This window comes from Puntigrus tetrazona, unplaced genomic scaffold (assembly GCF_018831695.1).
Source record: "Puntigrus tetrazona isolate hp1 unplaced genomic scaffold, ASM1883169v1 S000000397, whole genome shotgun sequence".
Classification (NCBI taxonomy): domain Eukaryota; kingdom Metazoa; phylum Chordata; class Actinopteri; order Cypriniformes; family Cyprinidae; genus Puntigrus; species Puntigrus tetrazona.
Window position 1 is genome coordinate 157,501 of NW_025048050.1, and position 24,000 is coordinate 181,500.

At 37.8% G+C, this 24,000-nt stretch overlaps 2 protein-coding genes across 4 annotated transcripts in view; both read right to left on the bottom strand.

Annotated features, from left to right (window-relative positions):
* Positions 1-3,608, bottom strand: part of mn1a (meningioma 1a) — a 13,611-nt gene extending 10,003 nt beyond the window's left edge. The window contains exons 1-4 of one of the 2 annotated variants that reach the window (XM_043231628.1): positions 3,551-3,608; positions 3,161-3,209; positions 1,795-2,233; positions 1-1,307 (exon numbers count right to left, since the gene is read on the bottom strand). The exon at positions 1-1,307 is cut by the window's left edge and continues 1,846 nt beyond it. In XM_043231628.1, the coding sequence (XP_043087563.1) occupies positions 1-1,266 (1,266 nt within the window). In that variant the 5' untranslated portion in view covers positions 1,267-1,307; positions 1,795-2,233; positions 3,161-3,209; positions 3,551-3,608. Of the gene's footprint in view, positions 1,308-1,549; positions 2,234-3,160; positions 3,210-3,550 lie in introns of both variants that reach the window. The other variant, XM_043231627.1, reaches the window with a different exon arrangement.
* A 37-nt stretch (positions 3,609-3,645) lies between these two features.
* pitpnb (phosphatidylinositol transfer protein, beta) lies at positions 3,646-22,798 on the bottom strand. 2 transcript variants are annotated; one of them, XM_043231631.1, is made up of 12 exons: positions 22,711-22,761; positions 18,638-18,668; positions 16,770-16,915; positions 16,446-16,537; positions 15,954-15,961; positions 14,654-14,728; positions 14,471-14,554; positions 12,128-12,205; positions 11,924-12,034; positions 10,786-10,908; positions 8,291-8,379; positions 3,646-6,071 (listed from the first exon to the last, which is right to left on the bottom strand). In XM_043231631.1, the coding sequence occupies exons 1-11, from the start codon at positions 22,728-22,730 to the stop codon at positions 8,332-8,334; spliced, it is 816 nt and encodes a 271-aa protein (XP_043087566.1). In that variant the 5' UTR covers positions 22,731-22,761; the 3' UTR covers positions 3,646-6,071; positions 8,291-8,331. The 2 variants fall into 2 exon arrangements, with proteins under 2 accessions (XP_043087566.1, XP_043087564.1); XM_043231629.1 differs by lacking the exon at positions 8,291-8,379 and having other exon boundaries at positions 22,711-22,798.
* Positions 22,799-24,000: the final 1,202 nt, after the last annotated feature.

A 24,000-nucleotide genomic window follows, 5' to 3' on the forward strand; every position in this document is an offset into this window, starting at 1 on the left:
AGAGGGGAAAGCTGAGGGGGAGAGGTGGTTCTCAAGATTGGGCCGATTATGTAAGCTGTTGCTTAGAGGGCTGCAGCTCTCTCCAGCAGAGCCGTTTGGGAGATCAAACCGTGGCCTTTTTGCCATATTCAAATAAGGCAGCGAGTTGAGGTGAGGGTGATGTGGGGGCTGAGGGGCTAGCTGGGGAACATCAAACACCGGCTCCCCGAAGGGATGCATGTTATGGCTGTTCAGTCTATGTATGGGCCGGTCCAGGTGGCCGTGCTGAACGTGAACCATCGGGCCGCCACCTTGAACGTCCGTGCTGTTGGCTACATAGTCCGGCGTGTGATAGAACCGCGGGAGCGCAGGGGAACCGGGGTTCTGCCTGGCGACGGGTCCCGGTCTTTGCTGCGGCATGAGGTGGTGTCTAGCCGTAACCCCCGGATCCATTTTCCCGCGGTTGCCGAACCGGTCCGAAAACACGTTCTGCTGAGGTAGCTGCTGATCGACTTTAGAGCCGCCCATCATGGGCCCTCGGGAGCCACTTCGATTACAAGTGGAAAAATGACCCCCGACCACTTGGTTCCCCGTTTCACAATAGGGCAGTTTGTGCTCTGAAGAGTCCGCGGTGGAGAATCCCGTCATATCGAAATTCCCCGTCAGAGGATCACAGGGAAAACAGTGCTCTGATCCCCCCATCCTGCCCTGTGGGAAAAGCCTGTAATGTTCCAGTCTGTGGGTTTCAGGGGACGAGGACGGCAGGCCGTGGAACGACGCGGCGCGGTTTGGCGACTGGTCTAGTGGAAGACACGGCGCCGGGACGGCATGGTTGCCGTTCGGATGGCCGTGCGGTTGAAATTCAGGCATCGCGGCCATTCTTTGTTGCTGCTGCTGCTGCGAGATGCATTCTCGCGACTGCGCCTCTGCGAGCTGCTGACCGAATCCTCCTTCAAACATATGCGGGTGACCTGCGTTGTTGTTATTGAAGCCCATGTGTCTGTCCCCGTGCAGGCAAGAGGGGACGCTGTCCTGGTACAGATGTGAATGCTGTTCATGGTTAGGAGGTTGATGGTTGAACGGTCCTTGCATGTGGAGTTGATGTTGTGGCTGAACTCCCATAGCGAGCATATCCCCATGGCCATGAGTCTGGAATCCATACTGGTCTCTATTTGAGACAAAGTTGAGTCCCTGCATGGGGGATTCATTTAGTGGACCCATCAGCGGCTCCACAGCTACCGACGGCCCTTTCATATGAAATCCGGCACTGTTATAATTAGAGTTCATTTTCAGTCCACTGGGATTAAATTCCTTTTGTTTGTTTGTCACTGCAAATAAATAAAAAAAAATACACAACTGAATCAAACAATGCATTTTTGTACTTTCAACTATTTCTTTTGCGTCTCTCAGGGGCCCACGTTAGCAGCCGATCAGAAAACGTAAACACCCTACATTTTCAATAGCATCTCAATAATTTAGAAAATAATAAAGTGTACGCTTCGCATGCATGTGCTTACTGGTAAATATTTAATGATGCGAAAGTAAGAGATCGGATGACAATTGGAAGTACCTCAATTCCAGCGCGAGCGTAAAAACGCGGACTCCTCTTTGTATATCCTTAGAGCAACGACCCTGAAAAATGCACATCTTAAAAAAACTCCTCGTTTACATCATTATTCGATGCGTAACGTCTCCAAGTCGTTCAACACAAATCCAGAGGAGTGCAAACCAGCGCGCGGAGCACATGTCCCATGTTCACATCTCCAATGCAATGCGCGCGATCCCGGCTAATTATTCTATATGAAAAACACTTACGTGAATTCAAAGAGTGTCGATAAATGCATTAAATCGACGCTCCTCTGAGGAGAACTTCGAGCGCGCGTTCAGTCCTGCGAGGAGACTCGATGCGCCGCTGTGGCCGCGCGCGCTGTTAGTAACTGGAGAGCCCAGGCTCCCTTTTGTTGTCACAGTGCGAAATGTATTCAGCACAAAAATTAATCGCCATTTTCTTTAATATCGTCCGTGAGACACGCGCCGTTGCATCAAACGCTTCTGGCTCCGGGAGGGCTTTCTCGCTTATCCTCGACTCGGATGTGTCGAGCCGCGGGCATCGGCAACAAGTTTGACATTCCCTCATCTGTTCCAGCGCTGATTTCTCACCAATGCCGACACAGGCACACATGCGCAGGGGGCGGGGTTTCGCGCGCCAGGGCGGGGTCTGACGCACAAGGGGCGGGGCTTCGCTTAAGGAAGCCTAAAAGAGATGTATGTAACGTATTAATATATAATATAAGGGATAAATAATAAAACCACGCGTTCAGCGATACCCTATTTTACGAACAGAGCTAGATTTATTATTTACACCTCAGGGCATACTTTTCTTTACGAGAGCACAGCTAATAAAACTATTTAAATTATTTAATCTTCATTTGGTATTAAATTCTACAGTAGCGGATATAGATTTCGGTTTATTTATTTATTTATTTAGGGATATTATTTTTTTTCTCCTCGCAATTTGCATATATTATAAAAACGCGCATCTACAAACTGTAGAAACATGCATCAGTTCTCGCTGGCATTTAATTGCTCCACGTGTGAAATGCGAGATATCTAATTCACACACAGCTATACATTTAAGCAATTTACGTTTAAATGCAATATGAATTCAGTCTAAATCATCAGTCACTCCCAAATCCCTCGCGCGCAAAAAAAAAAACGAGCCGTATTCCTTTATGCACAGATACCGTGGTAAATATGCAGCAGTTAATTAGTAAATTAGCAGATGCATGAAACAGGCTTCATTTTCAAGCTGTGACGAATGGCAGCCAGAGATAATGAATGTGTCTTCAGGGTTAATTTCCTGTAAGTAACCGGTGATTGTGATGTATTTTTAGAACTCACTGCTGCAGCATGGGTCAAATTATTTATCTTTTAAACAAAAGCTTTTTAATGAATAGTGATTACAAAATTGTAGGGAGAAAAAAAACAAACCTAGACTGTGTCCTGCAAACCCACTACGGAGTGATACAACCATTAGGCTACCGAGAGGTTTTATGGTGAAATATAAGTGGCCGTTTATTGATAGGTATGACTGAAGAAATTAAACTAATAAAAGGATAATAAATGGAAAGCCATAAGACTTATTTTGTAGGTCCCTCTGGTCTTTATGAGAAATCGTTACCTGTTTCTTTGGCAAAGCGGAACAGTGCCATCTAGTGCCCTGAGAAAAACTACAAGAAATTCACATGAGACACTCCTGACCACAAATTACAGATGCAATAATTAAAAACAAAAAAACACCTTTAGACTAGTACTTTAAATAAAGCATTTAAAAAAATGATAAAATAAAGCATGAGATCATAAATAAAAAATATTAAAAATTATAAAATAAAGCATTTAAGATCATAAAATAAAACATTTAAAAATGATAAAATTATAATTTATAAAGTTATAAAATAAAGCATTTAAGATCCTAACAACTTTAGTCTAATATTTCGTTATTATAATTATTATACAATTAGAATATTGAATTAATTACATTAAATTTTTTTATTTTTTATTTTAAAGTTACCTGATGCTTACAGGTTTTCCGTCGGCTTGAATCTACAACATTAAAAGCATGCAGAACCACAGTGAAAATAAAACTCTAAATAAAAAGGCCAAGCGTGACTGGTGTCGAAATTTATTAGATATACCGTTAACTTTATAACCAATTCAAAAGCTGCAGGAAAAAAGAAAAACAAAAAAAAAAAAGAAAAGAAAAAATCATCACACCATTGTACATTCACTGATATTTCCCCTGATTTTTCAAACAAACGATCAGAAAAAAAAAAGACAGAAAAACAGCACTGTGTAATTCCCCAAGAAAAACAGTAGATTCTCCAAGTGTGCAGTTACGCTTCGATTACATTATGATTCATTCGTTATATCTGAAACCCTTGCCCGTCCCAGTCCCCGCTACCCTAAAAGCCATGTACGTGTACAAAAGTAAACCACGCGATCCGTGAGAGTCGAGACAGTATGTCAGAACAGACGTCAGTGCACCGATTGCTCGATTACCATCTAGAGAACATACGAGAAAAAAAAAGAAGAAGAAGCAGTAATCAAAACCTGAACTCCTCCCATCCGGATGCGAGAAGAGGAGTGCAGGTAACGTGACAACGTCGTCTTGATTGCCGTGAAGGTGCCGCCGAGGCCCAACCTGACGGGTTGCATGATTGCGTGAACATTCGTGGACCTTGAAATGAGAGGGACGTTAAGAGACGATCACTTCTAGCTAGACAATCACGACGCGCTCCGACGCAGACATCAGGCGCTGGTTCGCGTGCGACTGCGCGAACCCCGGCCGTCAGCTGTCCATGAAAGCCCGACTATTAAAAACTAACGCACTGGCCACAATACATGATAAAAAAATCCCGAGCGGGACAGAGAACCGTACGTGTTAAAAACCGGTTACTAACGAACGAGAAGATAAAAACAGCCCTGCACCGCGGGTCAAGTGCAAACAGCAGACTCTCTCTCTCTCTCTCTTTTTTTTTTTTTTTTTTTGCAAGGCTGGATGATCTGAGCTGGTGCAAGAGACGGCCAGAGATGAGGAGGACTCTGACCCGGTACGATATAGAAACTATACAAATATCGAGCTCTTTTTAAAACGCGCTCTCCTCTTTGTCCTAAGCGTCTGTCGAGGCATCTATGCACACGTTCGGGTGCAGAGCTCAGGGTTCCCACACGCTACCATCAACCAGATTGCAATATTCGCTATATAAAATATATCAATGTATGCCTTAGGGTTTCATTAAAGAAGGGTTTTGGGCAAAGCACGAGAAAAGCATTCCAGGATGTCTGTTTTTGTAAGAAAAAAACAATAATAATAAAAATGCAAGTATGCAGGGCTGGTCGATAAAGATTCAAGTGCACACTAAAACCATGAGACTCGTGCACTAGAATCTCTTGCTGCCCGTGCCTGTGTAGTGACACCCAATTTAAATCTGTTGTCATGACAACGCCAGTAACATTTGCATAATATGCGCAAGGATTCCAGAAAGGAGTCACTGTTCGCCTGTCAGTAACCAGGGATTCATCCACCTGGAAAAGTAGCTACAACAAAATATTTAGAGATAACTTCAGACATCAAAAGACTGGAATCATCACGCTTTTCAACGTTAACGCGCTTTACACGCATTGCAACTTTGACTTTTTTTTTTTTTTATGTATGCAAAAGACTTTTCCGGGCCTGGAAATCACAATTTTTCCCTGACATCTCCAGGATTTTCCAAGACCGTGGGAACCCTGAGGGCGTTACAGGTAGATTAGCGATATAAAAGCACTTTGCCTGCCCTAAAGCGACTCTAAAAATAAGAAAAAGCAGCAGCAGCAGCAGCAGCGATTTGCTCTGGTAATTAGTCTGGATTTTGGTGAGGAGAACCTGAGGACTTAGTCCCAAGAGCATGAAGACCCTCTCAAAAACATGCCTGAGCTCATGCAAAAGCCACTCGCTGAAAAGGTTTTGCGAGGTGGACGTGTGTCTCCGCACAAACGCGCACGCCGTGCAGCAGCATCACGAGTTTTACTTAGAAAGGCAGGACTACGCTGATACGAAATGACCATCTACTAATTACAACGCGATTAGGATTTTAAAGGAACCAAAAAGAAGTGCTTCATCTAGGGGGGGGGGAAAGACTAAACACAGACAAGAAAAGAAAGATCAGAACCATTACAAACAGATACAAACCAAACGGAAACACAAAGAATTGGTCCGATGCCTGCCGAAATGATGTCGTTTTTGTTTCTGAAACAGAATAACACAACCGTACAGCAATACTCTGGTGTTTCTAACAAAGTGGTAGGAGTCACGGGATCGACCTGCGTGAATCTAAAGCGTGTGTCCACCCTGTCGGCAGGTGTGTGAGTACAGTACTACTGATCACTGTGTCATTCTGCAGTCTGCTGGTGGAGGACTGCGCCGCCGCTGGCCGGTTTGGTTGGATGCGGTGATGTCTTTCGCCAAGTTGTCGTCGTGGTTGGATTCTTGAAGTTTAGCCTCATTGTTCGTGAGCGGCGCTGGTGCCTCGAACCTGACCAGTTTTACGAAGCTATGAGAAAGGGAGAAGAAAACAAAAAGACCATTCAGCTTTTTCGATGCAACTCAAATCTTTCCACATTTTTGTCCGAACCAGGTACGAATCCATCGCGTGACGAAGGCTAATTCGAGTTTTGTGCATTTAGTTGTTTGCTTGGTTTTAACTGGTTGCATATGACGTCAGATAATCGTAAAGAAATGCATGGTGTTTGTTGTATTACATGTTAACAAATGAAAACTATTCAAAACCATTTGTGCCATTTAAAAACGATAAACGCAAAAATGTATATAAAAGTAATATAATTAAATAAAAAGGGGATAATATATAAATGTTAACACTGTACAATAACTGTTTAATGCGAGTTTTATATATATATATATAAAATAAAAATATATAATAAATTGATAAATAAAAAATAAAAAAATTGATATATATATATATATATATATATATATATAATATATATATATATATATATATATATATATATATATATTTTTTTTTAATCAATCTTTTTTTGTCGCATTACGTTTTCATCGTGCATGGTTAGGACATTGCGAACGGAAGAAACGCCAGGCTGTTTGTTTTTTTTCCTTCACACTCACACGTGCACAAATGCACTCAAATCAAAGAGAGCACAAACACACGCTCATATTCACGGAGTACAAACACACTCTGGAAAAATCAACAAACAAAAAGCGGTGATTAGAAACCAAGAACACAGCACAGAGAAGCAGCAATGGGGCGATGAGGAGAAATGAGAAATGAAAAAGGAAAAAAAAACAACAAGATTGGGCAGAGACGCTTGGAAAGAGCGGCCGAAGAGAGCCTCATCTCTTCCAGATCGTTTTATGGCAGAGCCAAACGCAGAGGAAGGGAGAATAACACAAATATGAAGCGGCTGTGCTCCGTTCTGACTCTCAACAGACGCTGAATTTCTCTCTCGAGAAGAAAGTCTATAAAATCAACTTCATAACTGCCTTACAGACGCTGCAAGATCAACATAAGATTCGAGCAGACAAAAACCACATGACCAATACAAAAATATTTCGGCAATATTTCACCCAGAAATTAAAGTTTTGTCATCCTTTGTTCCAAACCTGCACGAGTTTCTTTCTTCTGTGGAACCCCAAAGAAAGGTTTAGCAGAGCATTCAGGACAGAAGTCAAACTAGCAAAAACTCCACACAAATCTTGCACTATATCACAAGTCCAATGATACCTTTTATGTGATGAAACCTTTTTTGTCTGAAACATGGAAAAAAAATGAGACTTTGTTTGTATTTTTGTATCAAACTACATTTAAAAGTACATACATAAAAGTTTCAAGATTTAAGATTTTTTCCTAACAAATGAAACGCTAACCAAGTTCCACAACTGCAATGAATAATTAAAACAATTGTTATTTTTTTTTTTTTTGCTTTTTGAATTATCCTAAGAACGTAAAGTTTCAAACCCGCAATGAGATGCTTAAAATCGAACAAAATGGATGAAATGAAGATTTTGCTCACACAAAGCTATCTTATGGTTTCCGAAGGCATAAAATACAGCCGTCAAGCCGTTTTTAAGATGCTTTTTCACAACCTGATAGCCTGTGGTCAATGTATGCTCTGATTGCACGGAAAACAAGTGTGGAGATTCTTCAGAAACATCTCCACGGAAGAAAGTCAGTCATGCAGGTTTGGAACGCCATGATGGCATTTTATTTTTGTATGCACTCTACTAACCCTTCAGGACGAGAACACTGGAAAAAGCAGCAGCTGCTCCTGTAAACATCGCAACCTGCCTCCATTTAGAGAGAAGATCAACAACTCGAAAGAAGAACGCTGCTTTTGGAAGCTACAGGCATTGGCCACCACACTTGCTTTAAACATCAAGAACGCCTCAAAAAACCCTCTTTTACCTTTCAACTGGAGTCTAAAACCATTAGAAGCTGCAGATGAGGCTTTTTCAAGGAGCTGCAAACACCTGCTTTCAATTTGCGCCGTTGAGGCACTATTTTCCTCTGGCCTGAGTGAACGCTATTGGGCGGTTCAGCCAAGAGTTTGTCTGAAATGACTAACACTTTAACTCGGGTTACATTCGTCCACCCGTCAGCTGAGAGGAGAACACCAGAAGAAAAGTTAGTTGCGGTTAGACAGCGAAGTGATGGGTTAGTGGGTGGCGGCGGATGAGAAGAACGTGAGAAAGAATGCGCGACGGAGCGGCCGCCTTTTCTGCCGCACCACTTACGGAGTCTCTCCACCTGCCTTGTGTTACTAAAAAGGATTCGGCTACTCTTCGGCTGCCGTCGTGCCTCGTACGGACCCCTTTTGACGCATCTAGAAACAAAACATGTCGTTAGGTGCAATCTCACGCCACTTGCTGACGTCCAGCTGGAAGGAAAATGTTAGGGAACATCAAAATAGCCGATAACACAACATGAGAAGCTTATCTCAGGTAGAAATAGCCAACTCTTTTTTTTTTTTTTTTTTTTTACAGGAATCAATGGTAATACGAGGTTTTGTTTTTTACATAAAAAGGAATTAAAATAATTGACCACAACAGATGATGAGATCATGAGAAATTATGAATGTTTTAAGAAATTTTCAAAAAAAAAAAAAAAAAAAAAAAAAAAAAACCCAACACTATTTTTACATTTATGCAATAAAGTAACCAATTTAATTTGAATTATTAACAAATAAATATTTAAAATTAATATAAATATATTTCTTAAAACATGATATTTTTAAAACTTTTTTTTTAATTTAATATATTTTTAATATTGTTGGTAACAATTTTTTAACAACTTATTTCCATTACATACTATAGATTTTAGGGGCATGCCATAGATTTGCATTTTTGGCAAAAAAAACAAACAAACAAAAAAAAAACATGAAAATATATATAAAAATGTAATTAGATTTCCCCCCCAAATACAAGCTATTTCATTAAAAATAGGTTTTGTTTTGCTAATTTTTAGGAGACATGTTACGAGCATTTATAACTGCTTTTGTGAGAAAGTCACCCATTTAACAGTTGACTGTCAGCAAAGAGGCAACGAATGGGTTAACGTTGACATAATTCTCACTGGAAACATTCACCATCATTTCCATAAAAGAGGTTTTGAAAAAATATATACCCTGGAAGGTTTCTGTAAAGCACGGCAAAGCCAAAGTAAACTTAATTCGTCAAATATTAGTCCAAATACATACTTTCTGCTTGGCAACTGGATAGTAGCGGTGTAAAAAAAACTGTTTGTTTAATATAAAGTTTTACTACATATACCGCTTGTTTTATTAATGCCAGCCTTACAACTGAAGGCAATTACGGAGGAACTGGTTAGGAGAAAGATATAACTCGTAACGTGACTGATGGAGCGACGGTTAAGGAATCACTTTATTGGTCTTGGCCAAGCATCGCTTCAGAATAAAACTAATAAGCGACTACGCCTTCGGGATTTGGATGAGAATGTACTGATCGATATTTCCCAGGCAGTGAGGAGTTTGTGGTTTTTCTTGGCTGCGTGCTGAAAGCGATCACAGAGCGTGTCAGAGTTTGGAGAGACTGTGTGCCGTTGGATCGTCATATTTACTGGGTAGAGGAAAGAATCTGGGCCAAATACTATACACTTGAGCTGGGACGCGTTCAACAAAAACACACAACTGAAAATAGAGAATATGAGCGTGCTGCCAACGGTGACCAGCGGGGAAAAAACCCAATATAGCTCAAATCTGTAACCCCTTCAATAACGTCCAGAAGCCGGTTTACATTCAGAGACTACTATTTTACGTCTATAGTCAAATAATGACCCCTGGTGCTAATATCACAGGTACTAACGTTTTATTACGCTTATAAACGCCCATATTACGCTGTAAAATCTGTCCAGATGTGCTCTGTAGGCTGATGATGTACAGACTGTAAATGTATATTACGAATATGGTGCACTGACCCGATGCTATTTTATATTCTAACTGTAGACTAAATTTAATGACAAGAGACTAAATAAAACTAAAACTCTCTTCATATTGTGTGTAAAGTTGGGGTATTCAACTACTGTTCTCACTTTAATATGGAAATGAATCTATTTTAGCCTCAATTTGGACAACTTGCTTTTAACTTTTAACTTCTAAGGTTATTACACATATTAAAAAAAGTGTATATATATATATATATATATATATATATATATATATATATATATATATATATATTTTATATATTTTCCTTTAATTTTATTTATTTTTGTAAATTTTAGCTAGTTACTGACTGGATATTACAAGAATTTTAACACAGATTAAAGTGAAATTTAACATTTAAATTTAAAATATTTCCAAAATATAATGAACGATACTAAAACAACACAAAAGTACAATTAGAGTGACAATGATATTTGCTCAATAAACCTAATTCAACTATTTGTGGCAAGTCATTATTCTCTCATTTTATTTTAAAGCAATTTTAGACCAGTTTAAGAAGTTTGTGACATTTAAATCAGCATTTTCTCTCTTTTCGTATTGTTATTTCATATTCAGATACAGGCAGAAAAATAAACCCTTTCACCTTTGAAAAACATCCATGAATGGACCAAAAGAAAAAAAAAAAAAGTGGAAAAGAGTGGAAAGAACTGCATTTCACGATCTGGACTTCTGGGAATAAAGACGTCTGCCAAGGCTGGGCGTGAACAAATGCAACTGAGGAAAATATTCGTGCTTCAGACCATAACTCTGTGCAAATGTCATTCTCACCTCCTCCAGCTCTCGCTGCGTCTCCTCCTCCATCCGGCGGATGTCCTCCATGGTGAGCTCCACCCAGCTGTCAATCCAACAGAAGAGCTGACGGTGGAAGTTGGTGAAGATTCTCTTCTCTTGCTGCAAGAGCAGAAAAAAAAAAAAAGCAGTCTGTTACCGCAAAGCATTGTGAGACGGGGAAAAAACAAAAACATCTCATTTAAATTTGAGAGCCATTATTTGTGAAATGTTTTATAATCACTAGCGTGAAATCTGGAACTGTGCATGTAATGTAGTGTATTGTAATATGCACAAGTTTTTAGTCCAAAAAGCGTCCCGTGGATGAATTTTAAGTGTCCCGCAGCATGTCTATTAAAATATATTATACATGGCCCGCCAAGCATAATTTATACAATTTGCAATTTCACAAGATGACAGCACTACATTTTAGACCAGATGCAGCAGTAAAAAGCGAGTAATACAGCTGATAACTCATATCCGTTCTCGTTTCTTGTGCACCCGAGAATTCCTGAATGCGCCAAAAGCAGAAGAGCGCGACTCAGAACAAATGTGTTTGCTGTCGATCACGCGACTACTAAACAGTTTGGAGTTTGGAGAAGAGGTTTCCATACAAGCCACAGACTCCGCTGCGACTTAAAGACACTCTTAACAACACTGACCCAGAAAACAAGAGAAGCGTTGTGTGACAACAACGCAGTAAAAACACTTTTTAATCCACAAACCACCGACATTTACAGTGGATTTACTGCAGTAACAGTAATTGTGATACTGTGGCAGAAATGTATGATATTTATACATAATCTTACATTATTAATGTATGACATAAAGGCCAACTGAATGTATTTTAAGGGAGCTATTAAATAGCCCAAATTACACATTTTTGATAAGCAGCTTTGTACTTCTATTTTCAATGTGTGTTAATGAACAATTTATGTTATAATTAATATGTTAAAAAAGGCAGGCCTATTTACAGATTTTATGTCCTCAACAAAACTCAAGCTACTGTCGACTCAAACAACTAATTATTATTATTATTATTATTATGTGTGTGTGTGTATATAGTCCTGTATGCAATTAAAACATGAGGGAGGATAAAATATAAAGTTCTTGCTTGAATGGGTGTCATTGTTTTTACCTTGTGGATGAAGTTTTCTATTTTGGTTTGAAGACCCCACCACTTGAACTTGACGGTGACTAGTTTGTACGCACACATACGAGGGGCGTCCGGCTTAGCCAAGAGCTCTTTCTGTTCAGAGAGAAACCAAACAAGGGCCTCATATGGAACTGAATTAACAAACAAAGACTAAAACTTAAAAACCAATCAATTAACTAAATTTACCTTCCAGTCAGGTCCTAAAGGTCCCCGGCCTGTTTTCTCAGATTGAAAGATGGCTGGGTCCTCTTCCTGTTTATAATCCTGAGAAAATATTAAAAATATTTTTTCCAATAGTTAACATTTCTCCACATTGCCCAGTTTAGAAATAGCTTAGAAGCAATATCAGATGATATTTAATTTTGGGGGAAAAATAAAATAGTAATAATAATAATAAAAATAAAAAAAAAAAAAAATTAAAAATTAAATTTAAAAAATAAAAAATATATAAAAAATTAATTTATTACCAATTACCATGAACATTCAGAAAGTAAAAATGTGTGCTTTTGATTTAATATGATCATTGCTGTCAACTACTCTTAACTAGTAGTTTTTATATACATACACATTTTTTCCCAAAGTATATATAAATAGAAAAAAAGTATTTTAAATTGTGATTATCTTTCAGTTTTTACTATGCATTTTTAATTACATAAAAACAGCGTTAGGGAACATAAAAGACCTTTTCAAAATGAATTACAAACTTTTGACTAGTAGTGCACTAGTAATGATCAAGAGTCACTAGAGTTGTAGTTAGCTTTGTGTGTGTGTGTGTGTGTGTGTGTGTGTGTGTGTGTTAGAGGAGCAACACATGAATAAATGAATGAATGAATGAATAAATAAATAAATAAAGTCCTAAATGATCCCTAAAGAGAGTCGCTAGATCTACAGTGAGATTAAAAACTTAAAGTCTGGGCTTAGTAAGATTGTTGTAATGTAAAATTTCATACATCAAATCATAAAGATCACTCAGGAGCTGCTTGATTTGTCAGTTCATGCTTTTTGAAAAAATATAAGCTGCTGAAGGTGCCCGAAAAGGTAACAATACATGTTATCTTGAAAAAACACCTTCCCACCACCTCCAGTTTGGGAATTCCCATCATTTCCGTCTTTTCACACTGGTGCGCACACTCTTACGCTACCTTTTAATCTCTCAAACCTCGGCGCTGAGTACCGTGAACATATGGGAATAAGGATTAACCTGAACCAGGACTGATCCACTTAACTAATTACAGATACGAAGCATAAAAGCGCTGGGGCCTGGGAGGAGCAGTCACTTCAGAGCCCCTCTACAGCGAGCGGGTCAGCGGGAGATGAAGAGGAGCAGATAGCCAACACACTCCTGCTAGTCGACACACCGCCACGCTGGACTCCGGTCAAACGGACGCAGCCGTATTCATGAACTCGGCACCGAGCCAGAACGAGGTCACACGGAAACTCATTTGGATTTATTCAAAGCAGCTGATGTTTGACGCAGTCTGCTGGTGCACGGCACGGCAGCTAGTTTGTTTGATCTTGATTTTTTTTTTTCTGCGGCGATGTCTACAGCTTCAAACGCACCGGAATGGGTTGTAAACTCTACCGCTTACGGCGGGTTCAGGTCTCCCAGCAGTAGATAAAGATGAGACGAAGCCTTTTTGGTAAACTACTGAACCTTGAGTAATGCAGGTTAGAAGGGCAATGGTCCGCATGCTCTAATGTCATGTCACCCTAATCCAGTCTTACGTAACGCACCGGCTCACAAGTCACACACCAGCCAGCCTAAATAGCATGCGGGATAAGGATTAGCACGTCCCAAATCACAGCACGCTGGAAACAGTTGCTAAAAGTCACACTTCTGTTCTGTTATTTGTTTGTATTAACCTAATCAATAATGCAAAGAATTTAAATGCACTAATAATTACAAAGGGGTAATTTTATGACAAGTGATACATAAAATAAACAGTAATAATTTCATGTTTTCTATTCGAGTATTTTTTTTTTTTTTTTTTTATTTGAATTGGCAACTGAAATTTTACTTCTCAGGATTCTTTAACGAATAAAACGTTTTCTGTCTTTACTGCAATTTTTTTTTTTACTGACCTCAAACTTTTTTGCGCAGGGAATATTACATAAAACGCAATATTAAAACAAAGGGGATAAATCAGATTTTGCCAGTTTGAGATTATCTGCATCAGCCGCTAAGCATTAGTGCATGAGCGATTAACAAAAGCACAACGGCTGAACACTAAATGAGCCTTAAATGCTTCCACTGGTCTCATTTAATGCGTGATTTTATCCGAAAAGGACCCGCGGATAAGAACATCACACCAAGACCTCTAATGCAAAAACAGCACTAAAAAGGCATTTGCAGCAGAGGGCGGGTTTATGCAAATTAGACACACATTTTGAGTGCCAGCTGACCACAGGATGACCAGCAGGGGTGGACTACAAGCTTTATATTCAAAATGCGTATTGCTACTAAAAAGGCACAAAGAACGCGTGTAAATTATATCAGAACATTTGTAGACTGATGTAAAGTGAACTCACTCCGGGTTCAACCTGAGATCGATCAGCTATATCGATATGCACGACTTCCACCGTCTTCCATGTGGTGGGATCCAGATCATGTACCTTTAATTGGGAGAAGAAAAAAAAAACCCATTAGCTTGAGCATGAGATTACGGATGCATTCAAATCATAAAACACAACAAAAAGAAACGTCCCACTCACATTCTCTAAAGAGCCCATGTCAGGTTTGTGCCAGGTTTCAATTTTAATCATGAAGTCATCTTTCATGTATTCATTCTGAGGAAAAGACAGTGATGTTTACATTCATAAAAAGCCGTTTTTAAAAATCACAAACTGCAGCACGAGTTCCCTTTTAAACTCTGGTTTAACAGCACATGCAATGCAAATATGTTTCTAAAAGGCAAATCTGAGGTCCAACAAGTTTAAAGCGATCCAAACCGCATGTTTTTAAACTGGCTTTAATGCTGGAGGGGAACAAGTTCCTAGAAAACGGGAAGCAAATAGGCCGTACTCCAAGTTCTAGGTAAACTGGAGTCGTGATTGGTGTGCTGAACTAAAATAAACACGCATACAGTGGTCCCAAAACATATTCGGACACTTGGAGGAATAGTTCAGCCAAAAATGAAAACTTGCTAAAAATGTCCTCGACCTCAGGCATTCCAAGACGTGGATGAATTTGTTCGTTCATGGGAACAGATTTGGAGAAATTTGGAATTACATCACTTGCTGACCCCATTGGTCTGCAGTGAATGGGTGCCGTCAGAATGAGAGTCCAAACAGCTGATAAAACCATCACGATAATCCACACCGTTCCAGTCCATCAGTTAACATCTTTGGAACGAATGTTTAAAAACAAAAAAACAAACAAAGAAACGTATCCATTATTACAGCGTATACATTTGCCCATAATAGTCTGTCTTTTGTTGTATTTTTGTAATATTAAAATCCACAGATTTTGAGGAGAAATTTAGAAGGTTTTTGGACTGTTTTCACTTATAAACTTTGATATGTTGCATATTTCTCTCCTGATTCACACAAGAAAAAGTGTTCTTTGCAGAAAACAATATTATACATATAGGACTTGTACGTTTCTGACGGCACCCATCCACTGCAGAGCATCCATTGATGAGCAAGTGACGTAGTAATGCTACATCCCAGTGTTACGTGACCTAAGAGCGAGTACATCTTTAGCAAATGTTCTTTTTTTGGCTGGACTATTCCTTTAAGCCACACTTAGAAGTATGAGTGTCCAAAATAATTATTTATCAGAAAGACAGGCGGCACACGTGCGAACAAATGTTTTGACGAAAACAATGACATGCAGATACAGACACTTAATCTGACACAATGCCTTTCACACGCTTGCGAGCGTGTCTGAATAGTTTCTAAGGACATCGACTCAATTAAAAACAGCTTTTACAAACTGCAGGTGTTTCGTAGCAAACGATCATGCACTAAAGTTTAGTGTACAGTCATGATGACAGCTAGTGTTTGTACTTACAGTCACAACTGAGGAGAATGGAGCAGCATGCAAAAATAAAAAGAAGAAAAATAATCAGGTGACACAAATAAACCATTCATATTTGCACATCAAAACAGACCAAAACAAATGAGGCCTGAAACACACTCGGAGTACATGAATGCAAACCATTACAGCTACGAAATCGGTCAGAGGTCAATTCCTAATGCAAGTGAAGTATGCACTCTTTTTAGTGTATCAGACACAACAGGTCTCGGTCATGTAACCTACTTAATGCTGCTCGAAAAACAACAGGGTTTAGCTAGGCATGCTTTGATTCATGCCTCGCCGAGTACGTTTCCGGCCTAGTTCTTTACCAAACAGCACATGTGAGAACTTTGTGAAACAAACAAACAAAAACTGTATACGCATGATGTCTGTGCCAATATGTAATTCATTACATATTGTCGAATGCAATAAAAACATGATAGTGATGGACTGTGTGGTATAACGGATAAGAAGGTTTCCACTCACTCGTGCGGCAGTATGGATAAGCATTCCAGGCCTTTTCGTGGAAAACTAACGCCCCCTCTGGTGCGATCATCTTCACAAAGCCTGGCACTTTACTGGATGAGCGCAAAAACACAAGAGCGATGAAGCAAAGCCCCGAGTAATCATTTACAGCTTTGTGTTAATGCGTATCTGATAATGTGCAGCAAAACACTCGAGAGGTGTCATATAAACCTGACAATACTAAACCACGGGTGGTGTTAGTATCAAGAATTACAGACAATTGCTAACCTGACAAAGGTTTGGTGGACTCTTCTTGGCATACAGAATAAAACGACAAATGTGTACCTTTTTAAGTGGTAGATTTTGTGTGTGTATTGTCCCTTCTCGCCTTCCTTCTCATAGGGTTCATTTTTAAGCACTTCAATGCCCTCTCCTCCACCGGTCTCGTTTTTACTGGCCTCAGCCACCGAGAAAAGCTGTCCAACTTGATACTGCAACGGCAGCGAGAAAAAGGTGAGGTTTGATAGATCAGATGGTAAGAGATGACATAACTACATTAAAACTCAATTCCAAATAAAAGAGGAACCTCTCTATGAAATAAGGGTTTAATCCAGGTCCCTAATATTTTGAATGTTCTCATATTTCAACTTCAAAGTTTTAGTAATTTTGTTCCTTTTTTTGTAATTTTTAGTAGCTTCTGCTTTTTCTATACTTTATTTAAAAATGTATTTTGCTTCAAGTAAGTTTTTTCCCCCAGGTTAACTATAACAACCCTGGTTACCTGAAATGTATACATTAACAAAAAACTTATAATAATATTATAAAAAAAAATATATATATATATATATTTATATATATATATATATATATTTATATATATATATATATATTTTTATTTTTTTATAATATTATTATAAGTTTTTTGTTAATTATACATATATATATATATATATATATATATATATATATATATATATATATATATATATATATATATATATATATATATATATATGTATACATTAATTAACAATATATATATATTTTTTTGTTAACTAAAATATAAAAGATAAAGTGAAATTTAACTATAAATTATATAGAAAAAGTACAAACAATATTAAAATGACAAAAACAAACACACAAAAATGTATCTCAAAAATATAAAAAATCTGAATATGAATTAAGCTACTATATCTCTGATACTAAAATAACATCTTATTTTTTTTATCTCTTACTAGTGGATCTCAAATGCATAAATTCACAAAGCCTGAAGTCTTTATATAGGAAACGCACTCAGATCTGTGAAGCATCTGTGGAATTAAACAGCTCTCTTATAATTAAAATATGTCCCTTCCAGCAGTTCCAGATATGAAGACAAAGCTTTGCATTGTGTGACTGATTGATTGATGCCTTTAAGGGACATTATAGTAAAACCACTATTCATTCATCACTACAAACAGGGAACTAGAGTAGAACTCATGAATAGTTAAGCAAGGCTTTGGGTTTTTGTGTGTTTAAAACCATAAAAAGGTTAGTTTAGCACATATCAACATACACACATATAAACATAGAGATTTATATATGTGCGAGATCTTGTTGCGATGCATGCAAATATGACGCCATAACGTGCATGCACTATAAGTAAAACCAGAAAATTCTGGAACAGAACCCTAGAGTGTGTTTTTCCTGAAAGAGGATCCTTGTATCACATATGAAGGCATCTGCAACTCAGATCACTTAAAAACAGTCTGCTTGACAGCTGTCAGGTTGCAAAAGGACTTCACAGCACCAGTCTGACTGTGCGTCGCATGTTACGAATCAACGGCATCCTAAATGCGAAATATCAAACAATGTCAATCAAGCAAGTATCAAGTCTGGTTCTCTCAGAAGAGCATGAGACTCAAATGTTCCCTGAGGGCGAGCGTGTTCTACATGCATGACATGCTTTATCTTGTCCTTGTTGCTCTGATCAAATACTCGACATGCCAGACTAGTTCAAAACACTGGGTTTTATGCGAATGTTGTGATGTTGGATTCTAGAAAAATATTTCAGATGAAGCCGTCTGACTCCACGGCTGCCGCTAATAGAACTAATAACACATCTGCATTATTATTAAACCACAGGAAAGGAAGGTCTCTGCTGGCTTTCAAGGGCAAAGTGATGCTGCGCATTTACAGTCCTTAACTTTAACTTATTATGACTTAAAACTCACCTCTTCCACTGAGCATGGCAAGACCACACGACTGAAAGAAAACAAATATACGAACAATTATTAAAAAAACAAACAAAAAAACAACAATAAAAGAAGTACAGAAAAATAAAGTCTTAAAAATAACATTCCACCAATGATATATTAATGAAACACTATATTTATGTGGCAGAATGGCGTGTGTGTGTGTGTGTGTATATATATATATATATATATATATATACACAGACACACACACACACTTTTGCCTTATGGACTAGTATCTGTAAATATTAAGCAGGAAAAACAATTCAAATATGAATCATATATGTTGTCATATATGTGGGACTCATGAATGAATGGAGAAGACGCACAGCTTTGTTTACTACATAAACTGAAGTGCGTGACGCTCTGAGTGATTTCAGCATCTGTCGTCTCAGTGAGGACATACATATACATAAACGTCTCCAGAACTGCTCTGAGAGTCACTTCATGTGCAAGATATTCACTTTACATCTTGACGTGTGTGTGTGTGTGTGTGTATATATATATATATATATATATATATATATATATATATATATATATATATATATACACACACACACACACACACACACACATACATATATATATAATATAAATAAAAGTAAAGATAGTCACGGCAACCTGTCAAAATAAACGTTTGCTTTTATTGTGCCAGATAGTATATGTGATAGTATAATAGTAGAACTATTTTAAGAACTAACCACTAAATAAATAAATTTATAAATTAAATTTTTAAATTTTTATTTTTTACAATTTTTAATAGAAACCCCTTTATTTAAAAAAAAAAAAAAATGCAAAATTGCAATCATTAAAAGACCAATTAAATTTGGGGGAAACTTGTTTACTGTTTTTAATAGTGGAAAAACTTGAAACAACAATTTTAAATACGTAAAGAATGACAGATTTTTGTCCATTTTATTTTTGTTTGACTAATTAAAATGTAACCATTTTTTATATTTATACTTATGTTATGTTGTACTATATTAAACCCCAGAAAACTCAGATTATTATTATTATTAGTTTCCACCTGCTATTCCCCTCAGCGCACACACACACACGCGAATAAGGCTTTTCCTCCTCATTAGAAATGTTTTTAAATGAACTCTAAAACTAAGCCCACAACAAAATTTAACTGCAGGGTGATAAACCCTTATTAAAAAATTATGTCAAGAGTGCTAAGAGGCATCTTTTCTTTAACAGCTATGAATGAACATGGCGAAACTGCACGGTCACCGACATTTCGTTTCCTTATTCCTCGTTATTAAATAAAAAAAAAAAAAAATGTATTTAATAAGTTATCAGTCTAAAACAGAGCTCGCCGTGTGGCGCTGTGTGACTTGCGCATCTCTCGCAATATTCAGAAACACAATGCACGCACATAACGCAGTTCAATGACTGTGAATGACATACTGGGGGATTTTCAAATTGTTGAGTTGGGGTGAGAAAGAGGAAATGAGATCAGCTCAAAAGTAAACCTGGCTTCCTGTGAGCCACTGGCTCTCCTACGAGCATATGCACAAAACACTGCTGTAAAAAGTAAATGATGATCCTGGAGGGAATTCCAGAAAGCAGGTTATGTGACATACTGGGGTAGGTTTAAAAGTAAGTAGCCATAGCAACTTGATCCTAACCTGCTCTGGAGAAGGTTATGTTTCAGGGTTAGCTTACTCATATATATATATATATATATATATATGTATATATATATGTATGTATATATATATATATATGTGTGTATATATATATATATATATATATATATATATATATATATATATATATATATATATATATATATATATATATATATATATACACACACACACACACATATTTATATACACATACACACATATATATATATATATATATATATATATATATATATATATATATATATATTAGACAGATAGATAGATAGATAGATAGATAGATGTACAGTATGATTATAATAGGATTATATTTTAAGGAATATAAATATTAACAGTTTTCTGCAAAAATTATAAAACACTATCATGACAAGGTAATGCTTAATTTATTATATATGTTCATATTTTATCATCTCACATCACAGATCTGCATTTTCGAATTCTATAACGTATTTTTATAATAAAAATATTTCTAAGAATCAGATGTTTGCCGTCAATTGAAAGCGTCTAGACCTTCTAGCATTATTACGCTGTTATATTATGCTTGTACATTCATTCAGTGGTATAAAATGGACTTAAAATGACAATATCGCAGTTATTGAAGTGGCAATATATTGAACAGAAAAAAAAAAAATTATTGTGACATGCCTACTCCCAAACGCGCAAGGTTTCGGATGGTGACCATGTATTAGTCTACAGGTAAAAATTCCTACCTACTATCAAGATACTATACATTTTTATAAATAAAACTATTTTTATTGAATGCAAACAACATTCACTGCTCGTGTCGTCGGAAGCTTGATTTGAAACGTGGCTTTTCCACAATATTTAATGCTCATGAAAGGAGGCGACAAATCAATTTCTGCTCTTTGCTCAAGTCAATCCCTGTTATGAGTCAATCCTGAAAAAAAAACTTAATTATCAATATGCATGCATGCATGCAAAACACTACAGATTTCACCCATATAAACTTCTGTAACGACAAACAGACATCGGTTTCTATATTACTCAACATTTCCTTAATACGGAAACTCCTCCGTAAACCTCAAGAGGCTGCAATGCTCTCCTATCCGCCGAGTGACTCAGAAATCCGGAGGTCTTACAACAGACTGAGTTTTTCTATTGCATTCGACCATTTAAACCAAGCGGAGACACGCCGGAAGCGAGTACTCTGGAAAGAAACCCATGCAAACCTGCCGCTTTGCTTCTCAACGCGACTAGGATCGGCCACATTTGCATTCTCTTGCGAACCTAAAGGGTGGACGCTCCCGAGTCCAAACCTTCAGAGAAGGTTAAAAGGTGCTGGATTTCATAAGGCGGCACATTGTGACATAATCTTGATCCGATCTCTCAGATTAAAGGCTATACAGCTACTGTTTTCAGGCATGTCATGTCCTGTGCAACAGATGAGAACCTAATTAAAATGTGATAACTAGATCCCTGGAGAACAGAAAGATAAAACCTGCGAGGAAAGAAGAACAGGTTGGAAATGAATAACTGCAGGGCAGGCCCATTTAAACGGGAGTCGCCTGTCAAACCGACAATTTGGATGCATCAAAGAACGGCTAAAACAGAAAATGCCTAAAAATAACCAAGTCACACGAGTGAATATAATTAGATTAAGTGGTTAACAAGGCGAACCAAGCGTGTTGTCAAGCCAGAGGGTAATTTATCACGATCATTAAACACTTTTCAATTATATAGACCAACCTGTTAACGGGTTTAAAACAAGAACTTTAGATCTCTCTGTGTATATTAAAACGATAAAGTAAATTAGTGCGATATAGTACGTCGGTGATATTTCCGAGGCATTTTTTGGCGTATAATCTGAAAAGTTTTACTCAGACGTACTTTACGCAAAATTTGCTGAAGTGTCAAACGGGTTCGCTGTCATTAAAAATGCCCCACTTACATAAACCGCGAAAAGAAAAAAGAAAAATCACTAAAAAAAAGCGAGTTTTTACTACAAAGTGACAGTTTTGTGATAATAAACCCGCTGGCGTTAAAGTCAGATACTTTCTGTAAACGTAAACTGGTGTAAATCAGTGACTATTTGGTTATCTTCGGTCTGAGGGAACTAACAGATTTGGTCCCGTTTAATCTTGACGGCTAATAACTAACAGCGAATAGCATCGCGTGCTAACGCGCCGCTCCTTGAAAATGAATGGCGAGCGGCTTCGCTTAGCCTAGCGTGCTAAAGCTACGTGCTGGCGCGGCTAAAGCTGGGCCTCACGCGCGAGCCGGTGTCTCGCGCACTTCCCGGGAGCGAGTCCATCTCAGCGCGTCCGCATTTTACCCCCCGAAAGCGGCCGAGGGCCAGCAGATAAACGTTCACTGCGTGTAATTCGCGAGAAAAAAAACGTTCGGCTGGAAAGGTGGAAAAACGAGACTTGTACTTACTATTCCTTGATGAGCACCATCTTCTTTACACCGGTTACGGCTGCGCGCAGGCCTGCCGACGTCACGGCTGATGTCACAAGCCACGTGATTCCGCTTTGCAAACGACATGGATTCAGAAAGGATGTACGGAATCATAATCCACTGAGCTTTTGAACGTGTATGTGGGATTTAATTAATGTAAAATGCGATCTGCTTCTTGCAAAAAGCAGCGTACTAGCTTATGCCACGGGTCTGGTATCAAATGGCACAATTTCTGATTTGCCACGAAAATCAAAAGCTGGCAAACAACAAATAGAAGTGAGGAAGCATCAGTAGGGCCTTATGAATCTCTTTTTTTTTTGGAAATCTATAAGTCAATATTACGAGATGCATTTTGGCATGCTTTTAATCACTTTTAAATATTTACAAGCATGCAGAACACACTTATTCATAAAACTAGATACACATTTATTGAAAGTTTCAAGCATCAAAAACGTTCCTTTACTATTATCCTTTAAGCCACAGGTTTTTACCATTAGCCACATTAGCCAGCAATATGTTTTAATGATTTAAAATACAATAACATTCATCACGGTCGCTTTCCTTTTATATATTTTAGGTCAGAATAAGTATGTTCTTTAATTTTGATGTAACTACATGTTGCACTGATGACAACGGAACACATTTTCACCCACATTTTGAACTTTTATTTTTAAAAACGGTATCCAAAATGTTAAAGCACCTAAATGTAATGTTTTCTACATATATGAAATCACTTTTGTGTGTTTATTTTGATGTGGACACCAAAATGACCCATTTCCAGTTCACACTCTCCCTGAGAACTGAACCCATGCCTAAACAAAAGCATTATTGTTTGATCCATAAGTTCAAGATCAAAGGGTTCACACAACCAGGACAAAATATGCACACAAACCTTTCGCTTACTGCATACCGCGGTACTAAAAGAATAACATATTAAGGAAACGTGTCATTATAATGTTTAAAAGCTATTTGTGTAGATTTGTTATGCTACCTTTTCTAGTCATTTTGCAAAATAGCAGCGAAACAATTACGCTTTTTTTTATTATTGAATCATAAAGAACAAATAACTCACCTTCGCAAAAAAGTGTCTCTCTGTTGGATGATATTTCAATAATTTATGAATATTATCTCTGCAAACCGATCATACTTTGCACTCTAAAATACTCTTTTAGCGACTAATCCTGACTTTATTGCCTTGTAAAATACAAATACTAATGTTCAGGTTTCTCACAGGTTTGTCACATTTGATGAAGGTAACAGGAAGTACAC

Excerpts from the sequence above, each read along its gene's own strand:
- pitpnb (XM_043231629.1), bottom strand. The coding sequence starts at position 22,730 with ATGGTGCTCATCAAGGAATA. Across the intron at positions 18,669-22,710 it reads ATGGTGCTCATCAAGGAATA|TCGTGTGGTCTTGCCATGCT; the intron begins GTAAGTACAAGT and ends GTTTTCTTTCAG. Across the intron at positions 6,072-10,785 it reads CGCAGCGAGAGCTGGAGGAG|CTTCGTAAAACTGGTCAGGT; the intron begins GTGAGAATGACA and ends CCTTTCTCATAG.